The sequence below is a fragment of the Lissotriton vulgaris genome, chromosome 6 (genome assembly GCF_964263255.1).
Source record: "Lissotriton vulgaris chromosome 6, aLisVul1.2, whole genome shotgun sequence".
Taxonomy (NCBI): domain Eukaryota; kingdom Metazoa; phylum Chordata; class Amphibia; order Caudata; family Salamandridae; genus Lissotriton; species Lissotriton vulgaris.
The window spans coordinates 396,768,700-396,783,686 of NC_141694.1; the positions used below are offsets into that span (position 1 = coordinate 396,768,700).

A 14,987-nucleotide genomic window follows, 5' to 3' on the forward strand; every position below is an offset into this window, starting at 1 on the left:
AAAACAATTCTGTGTGGAATTTCATCTGCCACCAGCTCGGGTCTGTGCCATCATGGTATGTGGGAGGTGTACATCCCGGTTCATCCTACGTCGCAGAATAATGTGCTGAATCTTGCACAAAGGCAAAGGAGCGTTGCAGGCAAAGGAGCAATACATCAGGGGGGACAGAATTCGTTCCCATCAGCAATGCAAGCCCTGTACTTCACTGCTCATTTAAATCATGAGAAGTGGATATATAATTACATTCAGGGCCGGATTGGGAATGAAAGTCGGAGCTAAAAAAAACGTGCAAACCAGCCGGAGCCTTTCCCTTTCTTTCATCCTTTTTTCAATCTGATTTTCTCGCTCTCACTCCTCTGTGCCCGCACAAATAAACCTGGGGGAGCTGGAGAGTCTTTTTGACAGCTCAGTGGCAGGCCTGGACTATCGAAAACCAGCATCCAATGTCTCCAGCTCCCTAGAGAAATTGCTGATACGTTAAATGGCACTGCTTGCATTTCTACCTCGGAAATAGAAAGAAGTAAAAAAAAAATCACACAATGCATTGGCAAACGAGGCTGCTTAGACGCATGTGCATATTGTGAATAAAATATGGGGGCATATTACCAACAACTAGCGATAATTTTTGTCTCTAACTTGTTTAGAGACAAAAATTATCGCCGCACATCGGCGATTTTTATCGCAGATAAACCTTGCTATTAGCAAGGTTTATCGCAAATGCGATAAAAATCGGCCGCAATGCATGAATATCGCTGAAAAGTCAGCGATATTCATGCATTATCGAGCAAATGCTCTTAGCCATGTTATCCACCTCCCATTGGATAACATGGCTAAGAACTGCTCAGGGCAGGTGTTAGCTTTTGGAGATATTCGCGCTTAGCACGGATATCTCCAAAAGTTGGTAATAGGAGATAGCGAGGTTAGGGACTGTTTCCAGTCGCTAACATCTTGGCACGCCCACTTTGCATGTCATTAGTGATAAATATCACTGACATGCAAAGCGGGGCCCAAGATGGTCGCTATCTCCTATTAGCAGTCACTAACTGGTGTTAGCGACAGCTTGGTAATAGGGAGATAATTTTATCTCTGCCTTCTTGGCTTTTAAAGCCAAAAAAGCGGAGATAAACCCCCTTGATAATATGCCCCATGATTTTTAAAATATTGTGAAGGTAAGTATATATAGTCACGGAAAAAAGCAAACTCAGCGCATTTTATGCATAATTATAGATTTGCACCATTTGGCACATAATCCATCATCTGCAGCATAATCTGCATATTTTATTGAAAAATAATTTTTTCTAGCTCAAACCGTTCAAAAGTTACTAAAAATACAGCAAAAAGTGTTGCTTCGTGCTTGAAGGCCCTTTACAAAACAGGACTGGTCACCTTTCTGTTGCTTATTGCTATATTTGGGTGTGAAACTGATACTAATGAGATGCAACAAATGCCCATTGTTACCAAGTTTAAAAATGTCCAAACAATGAAGTATTAGTATTACAAAATGTGCTGCATCATGCTCCCTAATTTGACTTTTCTTGCTGTATAATTTACTCAAACCTGGCATAGAAATTTGATCCTCTCCCACCGCATAATTCCAGTGGCCCTGAGTATAACCTGTGCCCTAAGGTAACAATCAGTCATTCCCATGCCATGCACAGCGTTGCCATCACTGAGGCAATTTCAGATCACATTAGGTTGTTATTGACGCAGTCACTGAACATGTCATGAGTTGTGTAATATGTGAGAATATAAGCGGTGCATGCCGAGGGCATGTGTTACTTACTTCAGAAAAGTATAACTGATGATTTTATTGTTTTTTTTTGTTTCAAAAGTTTTTTGTCACTGACATTTTTTCACCTAACTATAATGTCACATTAACCTTTATTTTTTAGTGAATTGCTGAGTTTTTTTATAAGTGTAAGTAACAACATAATGGGGTGTCATTTTAAGTAAGTCAGACGTACTGGCTTTGTCAAAGGGTCAGAACACCAAACTATAATAGGCAAGCCTATAGTCTTTATCAGGAGATGAGCAATCAGCATAAATAAAGCAGATCAATTAGCATTGTCCAAAAATGAATACCACAAAAAGTGCCCCATGGCCTATAGAATGTGGAGTAGTGCCTGGGACTGTCCCTTTTAAAGGGCGGTTTCCCTCACCTACCTAAAGGTGGCAGGCTTCATCAGAGGGTAACATGCTTGCATTAGGAAGCTGGTCATAATGTTGTATACAACATCCTCCCTGAAAGGGAGGAACTCAGGGATGTTTTCTTTGTTAGAAAGAGGTATACTGAACATGTAGGGGAGCAGGTTGTGGTGAGGAGTGAAAAGATGAAAGTGAATAAGAGATACAACTAATTCCTTGGTGTGCTATAAAGTTGATTAGGGCGCAGGTAGGCCAGGATTTAAACCAGGCTAAGGCAGGAGCATATTCAACCTGTCATAGAACTAAATAGATCAAAATGTTTCAGCCTGATCGCCTCCTTAGCGGTGTGGCAGCTTTCTTCTAGACCTGTGTGAAAAAATGTAGTATGGCTTATGTAGAGAAGATGCGAAATTACAAACAGATCAATATGTGGTGGTATACAAAACCAGTGGTTGGAGAGGAATGCCACTCTGTCTGAGGGCCACTGGTTGATATTTACCCACAAAGTCAGGTAATATGCTTCAGCTTTACCTTGATGCAAACTCAAGGTGGCAGGAAGTACTGTTCGACTCAGATGCAGGGGACGCGGAGGATCCTCTCTGTCTAAAAGTCACCAATAACTAAACTCAAAGATATATTTAATATAAATTCACACTTTAAATGCTTAATCATAGTGACTTTCACAAAATATTTTCAATAAATCATTTAAAAAAAAAAAATTCTTTGAGACTATTTAAAAAGTTTTCAAGTACAAAGTGCAGCTATAGAACCAACCTCAAGTAGTCCTTGCACTCCAGCTGAAGATCATTCAACTTCAGCTCAGAGCGCTTTGAAAACAATGTTAAACTCTCCTGGGGTCATGAATTCAATGACCCATGAGACTTACTGGATTTTTAAAAAAAATTTTTAGTCGATGTCCTGTCCTCCCTGCAGCCGCCCACAATATTTTTAAAAAGATTTTACAATGGGAAGGGATGGGGTGGGCCTCCTCCATGGCCTTTTCTGTGTCATATTATTGTGGAAAAAAAACTTAAATATTCACTGAAAAAAATAAAGGCTAAAGTAACATTATAGTTAGGTGAATTTGTGTATTGCCACATTAGAGTTTTTAACCCAAAAAACACAGAAATTCACCAGTTATAGTTAGCAGCAATAACTAGAACCTGCACCTCTGCAATGAACTGCTCATGACATCACATTTAACAGCACTCATTTCATTCTCTATGACATAATGTATGACATCACTGATGCCCCTATTCCCCTGGGGCCACTTATTTAAAAAAGAGTTGAGGTGGGCCACGCTGTCCCCCTCCCTGTGCCTTGCTAGGCTCTGTGGATTTCATCCCCCAGGGTCATTTCCAAAATATAAAGGGGAGGGGGTCCATTCAGGCCACCGAGGGACCTTAGCCCCTTGGACCATGAATTTGTGTAAGGGGAGAAATGCTGCGTGCCCCTCTCCAGAGCCACTGTCAGCCCCAGGGAACCAATCTTCCAGGGTCCAGTGCAATTTCCAGCTTGAGGGGGGCATGTGGCATCCTTCCTTGGGTGATATTGAGCTCCAGGGACCCAATCTGCCAGGGCCTGGCGATATGTTTGGAGGGTGTAGGGCACACAGGCCCTCCTCCCTGGCAAATTTGAGCACAAGGACCTCATGACCTGAGGCACGGTGTAATTTTCAGGAGGATGGCACGTGCCCCCGGGCCGATATCAAGTCTACTGATGTGTATAACTTGCAATTAAGACCCTTTTCAGTGACACCCACATCTTCCAAGCTCTCCAACTCCCCTTCAGAATGATGATTGTCTCAGAGTCAAAGGCAGAAGCATAACACCTTGACTCAAATCTTGCTCCTGCTCTGTTCTAATGCTCCCATTATGTGTTGTGATGGAGTACACTCAAGACTTCAACCACTTGTCCCAGCCGCCTGACATGGAACTCTCGAACTAAACCACACAAAGTTGCAGGAATCTGTCAGTGGTACAGCAGACTGAAAGATCACCACACACTACATAACCAATATTGTTATGGGACATTAAGAAGAAACTGACACCCATGTATCTGCACTACTCGGCTCTATGGCTGAGGCTCAAAAAAGGTGAACATAGTCTCTCCAATCCAGCACCTGCGCACAGGTGCTTTTATCCACAGGCAATGTTCAGTCAGAATCCATCTCTCTTTCTCTCTATCATTACATCAAAGTCTTCACCTATGCCGATGACACACAACTCATTCTCTCCCCCATGCACAAGACGCCCAGTCCCAGGATCAAGTTCAATGTTGGTATGAATGAAATCCCTCACCTACAAGATCAAAATTGTGATCTTTGGAAAGAGCACTTCACCATGGGACTCCACAGATGGTCAAAAGATCTAGGAGAAGTGACTCCTACCCCCACCACCCATGTCATGAAGCTTTGGATCGTCATCAACACCAAACTTGACATGATGACCCAAGTCAACGCAGTCACCGTCTCATGCTTTGATACCTTGAAGATGCTGAGGAAGGTTTGTTTTCCAGTGGCTTCCTATCAGCACCTGGATAACCGTCATGCACTCCCAGGTCACAAGCAAGCTGTACTATGGGAACACCCTCTATTCCGGGAGGAAATCAAAACTCACCAGAAGGCTGCTGACCATTTATAACAAGGCAGTCAGAATCACCCTCAACTTCCCACGTCACACCTGCATCACACCTGAAGGAGCTCTACTACCTCCCCAAATACAAACAATCACAATTCAAACTCTCCAACCACACTTTCAAGGCACTACATAACAGTGGCCCTGCATACCTCAACAATCGCCTCTGTTTTTACAATTCTTCCAGATACCTCTGCTTGACCGGACTCATACTTGCACACATCTCATGCATGTTGAAAACCAGGACCAGCGGTGAAGTATTCTCCAACCTCAATCCGAAAGAATGGAACAACCCATAAGAGTCTCCTCCTCACGTCTTCAGGTCTGCAGAAAGCTGTAGACCTGTTTTCAAAACAGTCATACTAGACTTTATGCTTGGCTATGCTCACATCTGCTCAGCACTAGGATGTCTTCCCGGGTGATAAAGCGATCTACAAATCTACATAACAACATCCATCCATGCTCACTATAATCACTACCTATGCACTGGAGCCCTTAGGGTTGCAGCTGCCATTCTCCAAAACTAGTCATGCCACAACCAAAGAAACTTATTTAATACCTTGCTTTTTCTTTTATTGTTGCACTCTGATTTCATCAATGCGTTAAGTGGAACTAGGAAGCATTTTTTGTTGTGGTAGAGCTTCCTGTTTGAAATATAAATATTTCCTTCATCAATTGAACATGCCTGTGTATTTCCTTATTTAAATGACAAGTAGTGCTTCTGTGTACAAATTAGCTATGGTAAATTAGCAAAAATATTGTAACATGAGTGAGATATAGCGATGATTGAAAGTTACCTATGCAAAGAGGAGATGGGTAGTTCCATCGACGCACTGTTCCAGGCATACAAGAAATATGAGAATGTCCCTGTTGGAAAAAAAAGAAAATACAGTGTCTTTTTTCAGTATATGCAACTCAAATCCATTCATTAAATGTGCCATTATTGAATACAGAAACAAGTCTGATCATAGAGTAATATGTCATTTGATTACCAATCACCGGAGAATGTTGCCTTCACACACGATAGTTGGTATCAGAAAACAGTTTGTCACAGAGTTACCGTTAAACCCGAGGGGTGTCGACAGGTCAAAGATGATGCAAGACAGAGAGAACAAGTGAGTTAGCAGTGATCACTGTTTCACAGTGTAAGTCCACTTGCTGATGTCAGTCATGGTTATTAGGATAGGTTGAACTTGTCTGGGAGAGAGTGTAGTAGGTTTTTCAAATAGTCAGTATAACTTCTCCAGGCTAACATACTGTGTTCAAATAATGTAAAATAAATAATTGCTGTACTATATTTACAGAAATAAATTCTGATTTGTCAAAAGGTAAAATAATTTATTTACCTTTGATCCATATTTGCATCAATGAACAGCTAAAACAATGTGTTCTATTTGCAGAGAGTACCTATTTTTTATTTGTTTTTATTGACAGTGCAATCAGTAAAAAATTACTGCATATCAAATATTGATCTTATAACTATTGCAGAGTATAACATATTAAATAGACAAGAAGAACATAAATTCATTATATACATCATAGACAAAACGGTTAGGTAAATCATTACTCCATAAATGATCAGTGTAAGCAGAGTAGACAACAATCTCTAGAGTGATGCACAATAATCTCTCAAATCCCCCCAATAGTATAGTATTTCATCGTAGATCCTCTAACACTTCACTATTTATTGTTACCTCTTTCCACCACTCAAATTTTGGTCGGAAAAGCAGATTTCCAATTCCTCACAATATTTAACCTAGCAAGAAAAAGGACATAAAAGACCCACTCAGAAGAACCTATGCTCAATAACATAATTTTCCAAGTGTTCAGCCCTTGAGAATATTGTACAAGAACTGATGACCAAAATGGGGTGCGTAGGTAACAAACATATGCGCATTACCGGCCTCTCCAGCTAAGCAACATGGGCAACTGTACGATAAATTGTACCATTTACTCGGTTTAGAGGAGCTGATATAAAACTCGAATAATGTGCGATAGATGTGGCCTCACGGCCTAGTAGGAGTAAAAGCCTAACAGATTCGCCCTAGAATGCAAGTGGGATCATGCTTTATGACTTCCTCGCCTAGGCTATGAGTCCATTTATCAGCCTATATTCCCAAATCATTAGAAAGAGATTGTATAAGACAGCAGTACTTTTCCGAAATACTATGTAGATGTTTACCAAAAATCAATCCTGTAATATCAGGCTGGGACAATGGAGTTTTAAAATCAGTATTCCATCCCTCAGATCTCCAAACCACTTAATTTCTGAGTTTCCCCAGGTGCCAATGTAAGAAGAGACGAAACAGTCAGGTCTGGTTTATCTAACAGCGGTGTGAAGGCATGTAAAGATGGAATTTTCAAAAACCTCCTATTACTTCAAGTCCTCTCAAGTACCAGCGTGGTCCTAAGTCTAACTTTTATTAAGAACTCTGCGCTTTGGAATTTAGTTTGACTAGTGTTAAGATTCTTCACAAATGAAATAGCATGAAACCAGTTTTCAGGATACAATTCATACATCATCCAAAACGAGTGGCCATGCTAGATCAGTAATATAGACATAAGTCAGGTAGTGCCCATCCACCTCCTGTGAATTGGTGTTTAACGTTTTTTTAAAGAGGTTTGATCTTTCTCTCCTTTTCATATTAATCCTGTTGTGACTATAGAACTATAGAATCTAGCATTTTGAAATACTATGGGGAACATAAAGAGGTAGTGAGCAAAAGAGATACAGTATTTTGGGAAGGATGTTAATTTTAATTAAGTTCCATCACCCAATTAGAGAATGGTAAATGCATTCATTTGTCCAGTAACAGTCTAGTCTGCTGTAACTGCGCAGTAGGATTATTTTCCGAACACTGCGCGATAGGGAGGCCAAAATAATGCCCAAATACCAGGCTCGAGCTGATCAGAACTACTTGCTCAACCTGCTAAGTTGTGTTTTAGTGGCATTCAATCTGTACCCTGCATCTTTGCCAAATCACATGCTAAGCATTTTGCACATTAAATTGTTGGCTCCAAAAAATGTGAAACTATTAATACTTCATCCACATAAGCTGCATCATCATTGATGATGATGTTGATGAGGGGCTTGCAATACGAAGTCCTGAGTCGAAGACGTGTCGTGCACTAGTGGTTCTGAAGAAGCTGCGGGTCTGCGATGCGAGGTCTTGAGTCGTTGTCAATGATGCCATCAACAAAAAACTTGTGCTGTGAAGGCCTGCTTTGAGGATGTGTCATGCAGAGAAAGTTCTGAGTAACTTAGGGCTGCAACGTGAGGTTCGACATCAGGAATGCAGCGCACTATGGTGGTTCTGAAGTGGGGCTGCAAGAAAATGTGTTGCACTGCAGCGGTTCTGCCCACAAACATGGCTGGTAGAGCACCTTCAGGCCCACTTCAAAGGGTCCAGGACTGGAGTGGCACCACTTACGGACAGTGCTCTCAGTAGACTTGGTCAAGGTGCTGGGTTCAAGGTGGATGGAGCCTTTTCTGTCCCTGAGGCTCTGATCAAGCGGCCAGTCAGCTAGCTTTTGGAGTCACTCTGGTGGTCCTGGTATCAAGATGCAGGTTCAGTCCTTTCATTCAGGCTGCAGGGCAACAGAGTAGCAGTCCTTCTTGTAGAGCAGCACAGCAGCCCTTCTTAGTCTTTCACAGTTCAGGGGTGTACTGAATAGTCAATTCTAACGGTCCATTATTTATACTTGCTTCACACTTTGAAGTATGGGAAGGCTCTGGAGGTTTCCACCCCCAGAGGTGTTTGGAATTGTTTGCCTCCTTATCCTGGCCCCAGCATGCCTGGGTCACAAAAGGCTCATATCAAACCCTATGTGAGAGTGCTCAAGGAAAGCTTTTCTGATGTGCAAGTGTGGTAGGGGACAGCTCCCTCCTCATCAAGTCAGAGATGGTCCAGCATGCCAACACCTAGTTTCCTTTTTCTCACTGTCTGGGAGCAATAGACAAAGGCCAACTGCCAGCTACACATTGTCATGTGATCAAGGTTACAGGCTGTAGGTACCATGTCGTTTGGCCAAGAAAATGACAGCTTTCTAAAAGTGGCATTTTCAGAATTGTGACTGAAATTCCAACTTGGCCATTACTCAACATTCCGGTCTGCTATCAGTTAAAAGTTATCACTTCTTAAATTTAAAGCTACCCCAACGTTATCCAATGGGAGAGGCAGGTCTTGTAGTAGTGAAACACAAATTAATTAACATGACATGTTTAACTAAGAACTAAGAAGTACATGTCCACATTTTTTAAAACACACTGCCCCCTAGGCTGTTTAGGGCCTATCTAGGGTGACTTTTATGTATTAAAAAGGAAGGTTTAGACCTAGCAAAGGATTACTTTACCAGGTCCAAATGGCAGTTGAACTGCACTCACAGGCTGCAATGTTGTGTAAAGAAATGTATTTAAACGTACAAGGGCCTGGGACATGCTGAGGCCAGTAGAGGCCTAACTGTATTTTCTTTTGTTAGCTTTAGTCGAGAAGGAATGATTTTCTCTCATCGGGAAAGAAGCTGTCCTCAGCAAATATTAAATTGTAACTTCAAATGTTTGCAGAGATGTTCCCATGTGTTTCAACTTGCAGGTGCAAGGCCACAAGGCTCGTTAGGTAGAAGAGGCCATTGTTTAGGAGTTAGGATAGTAGGCGCGAGTGCAGAAGAGCTGCCAAAGAATTTGAGAGTGCACCATTTAGCGAGGAAGGTGCCTGGGACCCAAGGCCACATCAACGGATGCTTGATGGAAAGGTGCCAAGCTAGAAAAGTCTGAAGATCTGTACCTGCCAAAGGGGCGTACTTCTGGGCATGTCAACTGTTTGGGGGATTTTTTATTAGGAACGGTGCCCAAGGGTGGAGAGCAGATTTTGTTAGGAGATTGACAGAGCATGATGTAGGTAGCTGTAGAGAGAGTTTGGGGAACTTAGGGCAGAGTGGGGTGTAAGAAGGAGCATCTTAGAACGAGCTTGATAGTTAGACTATCTGACTAAAGAAAGTGAATGTACTTCTTTGGAAGTCTTCACTGCTGAAACCTTTACTCTTGTCTGAAGGGAATGTTAAGTAGGGATGCCACTTTAGAATAGGCTAGGGACAGACTAACCATTTCCTTTTCTTTTGTAGGTGCAGTCTAAACTTCAAGCAGGGACTGTTCTTGGTTGCCTAATGTTACTTGTGTTGACTTTGCTTTTTATTCTGATTCATCTGAGGATTCTGCATAGAATTATGTTTGTATTAGGGCCAGTCTATTTTCTGAACCTCTTGCTGAGATGTTCGTATGTTCAACTATTTTTGGCTTTGTATAATAAACCTTCAAAATTTCAGTTTGTAGTCAGTGGTCCTTTGAGTCTAGTTTGGATTTGGTTGTAAAGTTGTTCAAAGTTATCATTGTAGAAATCTTCCTTTACATTTCTAGAACAGGGAAAAAGGTCCAGTCGACCAGATGTGGTAACCTAGAGATGGGTAAGAAAATCTAGACGAAAATCCCAGCTTTCCCACACACTATACCAAGCTCTGCACTTCCTATCATACTCTTCAGAAATATTGATCCAATTTTATTTTTAGAATGATTTATTTCAACAAGCAACTGGGCTGTCCTAAATAGAATGAGGGATCCCCTTCTTGACAGATACATCCAAATCTATCAATCCTGCTTCCTCGTACACTACACCAAGCTCTGCTCTTCTTATCATACTCTTCAGAAATATTGATCCAATTTTATTTTTAGAATGATTCGTACCTTTCAACACAAGAAATGTCAATCTGTATTACTTGTTTAGGCCAACAGCACATTCATCACAGATCTTTGAAGTGAAGGGTGCATCTTCAGGATATTTGGAGTACCATTAACTATTCACTTGTATAGTACATTTTAAAAAGTTTAGACCTCTGTCTCCTCTCAGAAATTAAATTTCCAAGAAGTTGATGTACATTTAACTCGAATTATAAAGTGGTAAAAAGGTTTTAAGGCTAGATTGCAGATGTATGAAAAACAGAAAAAAACGTTTGCGCAGATGTCCTTGTGCTTGTCTACCTGCTGTTCTGCCTTCCAAAAGAAGAAAGTGTAACTTCATGTTCTCAATCATCTACATATTCAAGAAAAACAATATTGTGCATAGGCACTACTGCAAAAATTCTTTCTAATTCTAATAGAGACATACGGTTCATGAAATAATCGAATTTGAATGATAACCTAATTCACTTGGATGTTTTCACTATTGCTCAGTAGACCGGGAAAAAGAAATGTTAGGCAGCATACAATTACAGTGAGGTTCAAATTAAATAAGGTTTTCAATAAAATAACATTAAGGTAATGATACAAGTATTTAATAAATCCATGCTACAATTTTGGGCCCGATATGCAAAGTCCATTGCTGATCTACGTTCAATACAGGTGTTCAAGTAGATTGTGCAACTAAAAAGAACTTGAACAACGACTTATAAGTTTGATTGAATCGCACATAGCATAACTGTGGGAGTACTCATTTCCTAAAAAAGCAGTGAACAGGCATTACAGGCTCTGAATGTCTGATAAAAATAACTGAACATCCACAAACCTGTGATTTTGGCTGAGTGGTGAGCAGTTTGTCCTTATCTGAATCCTGAGATGGCAGCATAGGACCAAAAACATGTTACACATTATGGACCTAGGCCTTGCTAAGGGCCTGTACACCTTGACAGAATTAATAGAATTAAGCCTTAATTGCCAATCGTGAATCCCTTGATGATGCAAGCGCATACAGGAGAAGCAAGATAGCTGCCATCTGCAAAAGTTCCAGAGATTCCAGCTAATTATTCCATTCAGATTCTTAAATGTTCTTCAGGTTTTGTGAACATTATATATAACACACCACATTCAATAATAAGTATTATATAACATGACCTCAGTGAAAATACAATGATCAATCGAAAAACATCAAAATATACTGAGAGAGCGCAATTTGAATGAAAAGTATGTCCGCATCATATTTACAAGCCTGTAGCGTAAAGTTAGCACATGTAACTTAATAAGTAAAAATATGTATCTGTAATTGCTCTAGAGTGTGCATTAGAATTAGAAAGGCCCGTATATAGATTGGGCTAATATAGAAATGTGTGAAAATGCTTAAGAACAGTAGAACGTGCTAAACAGAATTCATGTATGCAATTATTAAACGGAGAAAGAGATGAAATGCAAATTGAAGAAACGTGCAAACCACATAGCACTGTGTAAGAACGAGAGTATAACATTGCATCTTTCATGTATCGTGGATTCGATTATAATCAATGATTTGCTTATTCTATATACATATATATGTGTGTTAAAAGCCATACCGTATAGAAGAGTTTGTAGAATTATAGAGTGGTGTGTTCATATGTTATTTTAACCTAACGAAATAAGGGTTCGCAAGAGTGCAGTCCACTGCATATAATTTAGTGGGCTCACAGAGATAGGGGGATAGCTTTGATCTGCACGTGCGAGCCAAGAGTCAAAAGTCTCGTTAAATTAAATTGCCAATGCTGGTCGAAGTTTTACGGCCTAGTGAGATAAGGGACGCTTGGAATTTGGGGCCCTGTTTCGAAGTGTCTGTTTCCAGGTGCGAGGGGGGTACCAATACCAACGTAATGAATAGAGCTTTGTTTGAGGAGATAGGCTCTGGTCTGGAGGAGTCAACCGGAATGTCATGGGGGTACCAGCACGACGGAGACGGCGCCTGGGAAGCAAGGTCAACTTAACAGACGATTTAAAGAAGCGAAACTATGGAAAAAACCAGAAGCAGGACCACGTGAAATGTGTACGTGGTGGGCGTCTCAAAGGGGCGTTTCACCCATACTGTGATTTTGTATTAGGGACAGCACCCCGGGGAGAAGGCAGAGCAGATGGCCTGAGGACTCTTAGAGAACGGATGGGTAGGCAGAGAGGATACTGCTACGCGACATAGGTTTCTATCAGAGACTAAGAGAGTTTGAACTTCTTCGGAAGTCAAACGGCTGACACCTTTTTAGGTAAAGAACTTGCTGAGTAGGGATGCCATCTAGCATAGAGTAGGGACAGTTTAACCGGTTTTATTTTTCTGTAAATGACGCATCATATCCACTTTGTGTCTATGCTATTCAACTTGTTGATTTTTGAATTAGTTTTGATTGTTTTCTTCTGTAGACTGAGATTTCTTAGGGAATTCATGTTCCTTCTAGTACCTGTATACCTGTTGAACATTATATTGAGATGCTTGTATCTGCAATTGACTTTGGTTTTATAATAAACCTTTAAACTTTACCAGTCGTAAGTGGTTCTTCAGAGTTGCGTCAGTCTATGGGGTAGATTTAACTTATGTGGGTTTGCCTTTTACTCAATGACAGTCAATAATCGATCCGAAAAGGGATTAAATGAGATAGGTATCTAGGTGATCAGATAAGAGATCAAAATCTCATTTCCCGCAGTTGGTAGCAGAGAAAGATGGTTGGCTTCTTGAGGAAGGCAACCTAGGTTAGGTCTAGATTACCCCAAGGCCCCTAGTCATCGACGACCAGAAGAAGAGCCACCTGCCGAAGGAGGTGCTGATGGTGCGAGAGAGAAAAAGCAGCAGAGTTGGTCGAGAGTGAGTATAAGGGTCATGCGTTGCCAGATTGCGGTGTTTTGTGTTGTACCTGTGTTGTAATGTCAAGCGGAGTTGAATGCCTGTAGTGTGATTGTGAGACGGTTGTGAGCGCGCGCAACCGGTGAAAATCTTAAGTCCAGAGGAGGGCTTGAGTGGTTCGGGTGTATCGGACATCCAGAGTAATTGTCTACCATTGTGAAGGGGGTCATGAGGTACCATTGATCGCCCGTAGGACCGTGATAGGGGGAATGTCAGAGTGAGTGTATGAGTAAAGGACGCTGGTCGGACGTTTACTGTGTGTAAGTAACCTATCAGCTAAGGCGAGCGTCTGAACATAAGTGAAAGACGTCTCGCCAGTAGAGGTGACAATTACAGTTAGACTGTGGACGTACAGTCAAGAAAAGTGATCGCTTGGTCGGAAGTAGTCATTTTTCGGTGTATGAATGAGACGCATGCAAGACCGGGAGACGAGCTGAGAAAGGAGGGGAACTGCTGCAGAGGGGACGAGTGACGTCAGCGTAAAGCCGCGCTGGGATTGGCTGGTCAGCGTAGAGCCGCGCTGGGATAGGCTGGTTGGTGTAGAGCCGCGCTGGGATAGGCTGGTCAGCGAGAGCCGCGCAGGGATTGGTGGTTCGCCATTGGGAAGTAAATAAGGAAGGAAATTAAGAAAATCGTAGAGTCTTGAAAATGAAGTGTTTTAAATGTCTAAGGGCGATCTTTAAGAGAGATAGAGGGAACTCGTATGCGGGGGAAGAGGCCCCACCGGAAGGCACACCAGCTTATTACATGGCTGTGAATGTTGGGTTACACTGAATACTATGGATCTCTGAGTGGAGCAAGCTAACAGAGGGAAATGAGGAACTGACGTTCCCGAGATACGGGACGTTTAGGTTAGAAGCATTGAATCAGCTGAAAGCGGTAATGCTCGCAACGAGACCTCTACCCAGACCAACACAGTTCGAAGCCCTCAATGCATGGTTCAGGGCGGCACACGACAGGAGCCTGAATAGGTGCCAAGAAAGAGTGAGACGATCGGTAAGAGCAGTGCAGGATGCTAAATGGGATGATGAAGCTAAAAAGTGGAGGGTGCAAAAGATAGAAGCAGACAAACTGTACCCAATGCTAGAGGTTACGGGAGAAAAGAAACCTCCAGAAGAGGATGAGGAGAGCGAGACGGAGGATAGTCTGATAGATAGGTTATTATTAGACAGACCACCTCCGTACAACAGAGAAGCCGAAAGTCCCGAACTCCGACAGGGGGACGGGGCTGGGAAAGGGGAATATAGACCGCTCCCCATATCAGATTGGGAACCCAAGAAAGGCGAGGAAATACCTCAACCTAGTCCAGTACAGAGAGTAGTCGGAAGGTTCGTGGTACAGAAAGTACCAGAAACGGAGTGTGCAAGGTCGTATCAACTGCCGGATGCTCTACAAGTACCTGTTACCATAGGTCCTGTAGTGTCAATCTACAACCCGGAGAGAGCCCAGGAGGAGGAACAGACACGGTGGGACAGGGAAAGGGCAGAGATGGAAAGTAGGAACAATACGATTAATTCCCAAAGGCAGTTGCTGGGACCAAGGAGTCGGAGTACCCCATTGGATCCAGTAACGGATCCCTTGATAGAGCAGG

At 42.0% G+C, this 14,987-nt stretch overlaps 1 protein-coding gene across 1 annotated transcript in view; it reads right to left on the reverse strand.

The window, feature by feature from the left end:
- CSMD1 (CUB and Sushi multiple domains 1) overlaps window positions 1–14,987 on the reverse strand; it is a 3,932,590-nt gene that overhangs the window by 1,064,147 nt on the left and 2,853,456 nt on the right. Inside the window, exon 39 of the mRNA XM_086925641.1 lies at window positions 5,579–5,648. Within this exon, the coding sequence (XP_086781767.1) occupies window positions 5,579–5,648 (70 nt within the window). The remainder of the gene's footprint in view (window positions 1–5,578; window positions 5,649–14,987) is intronic.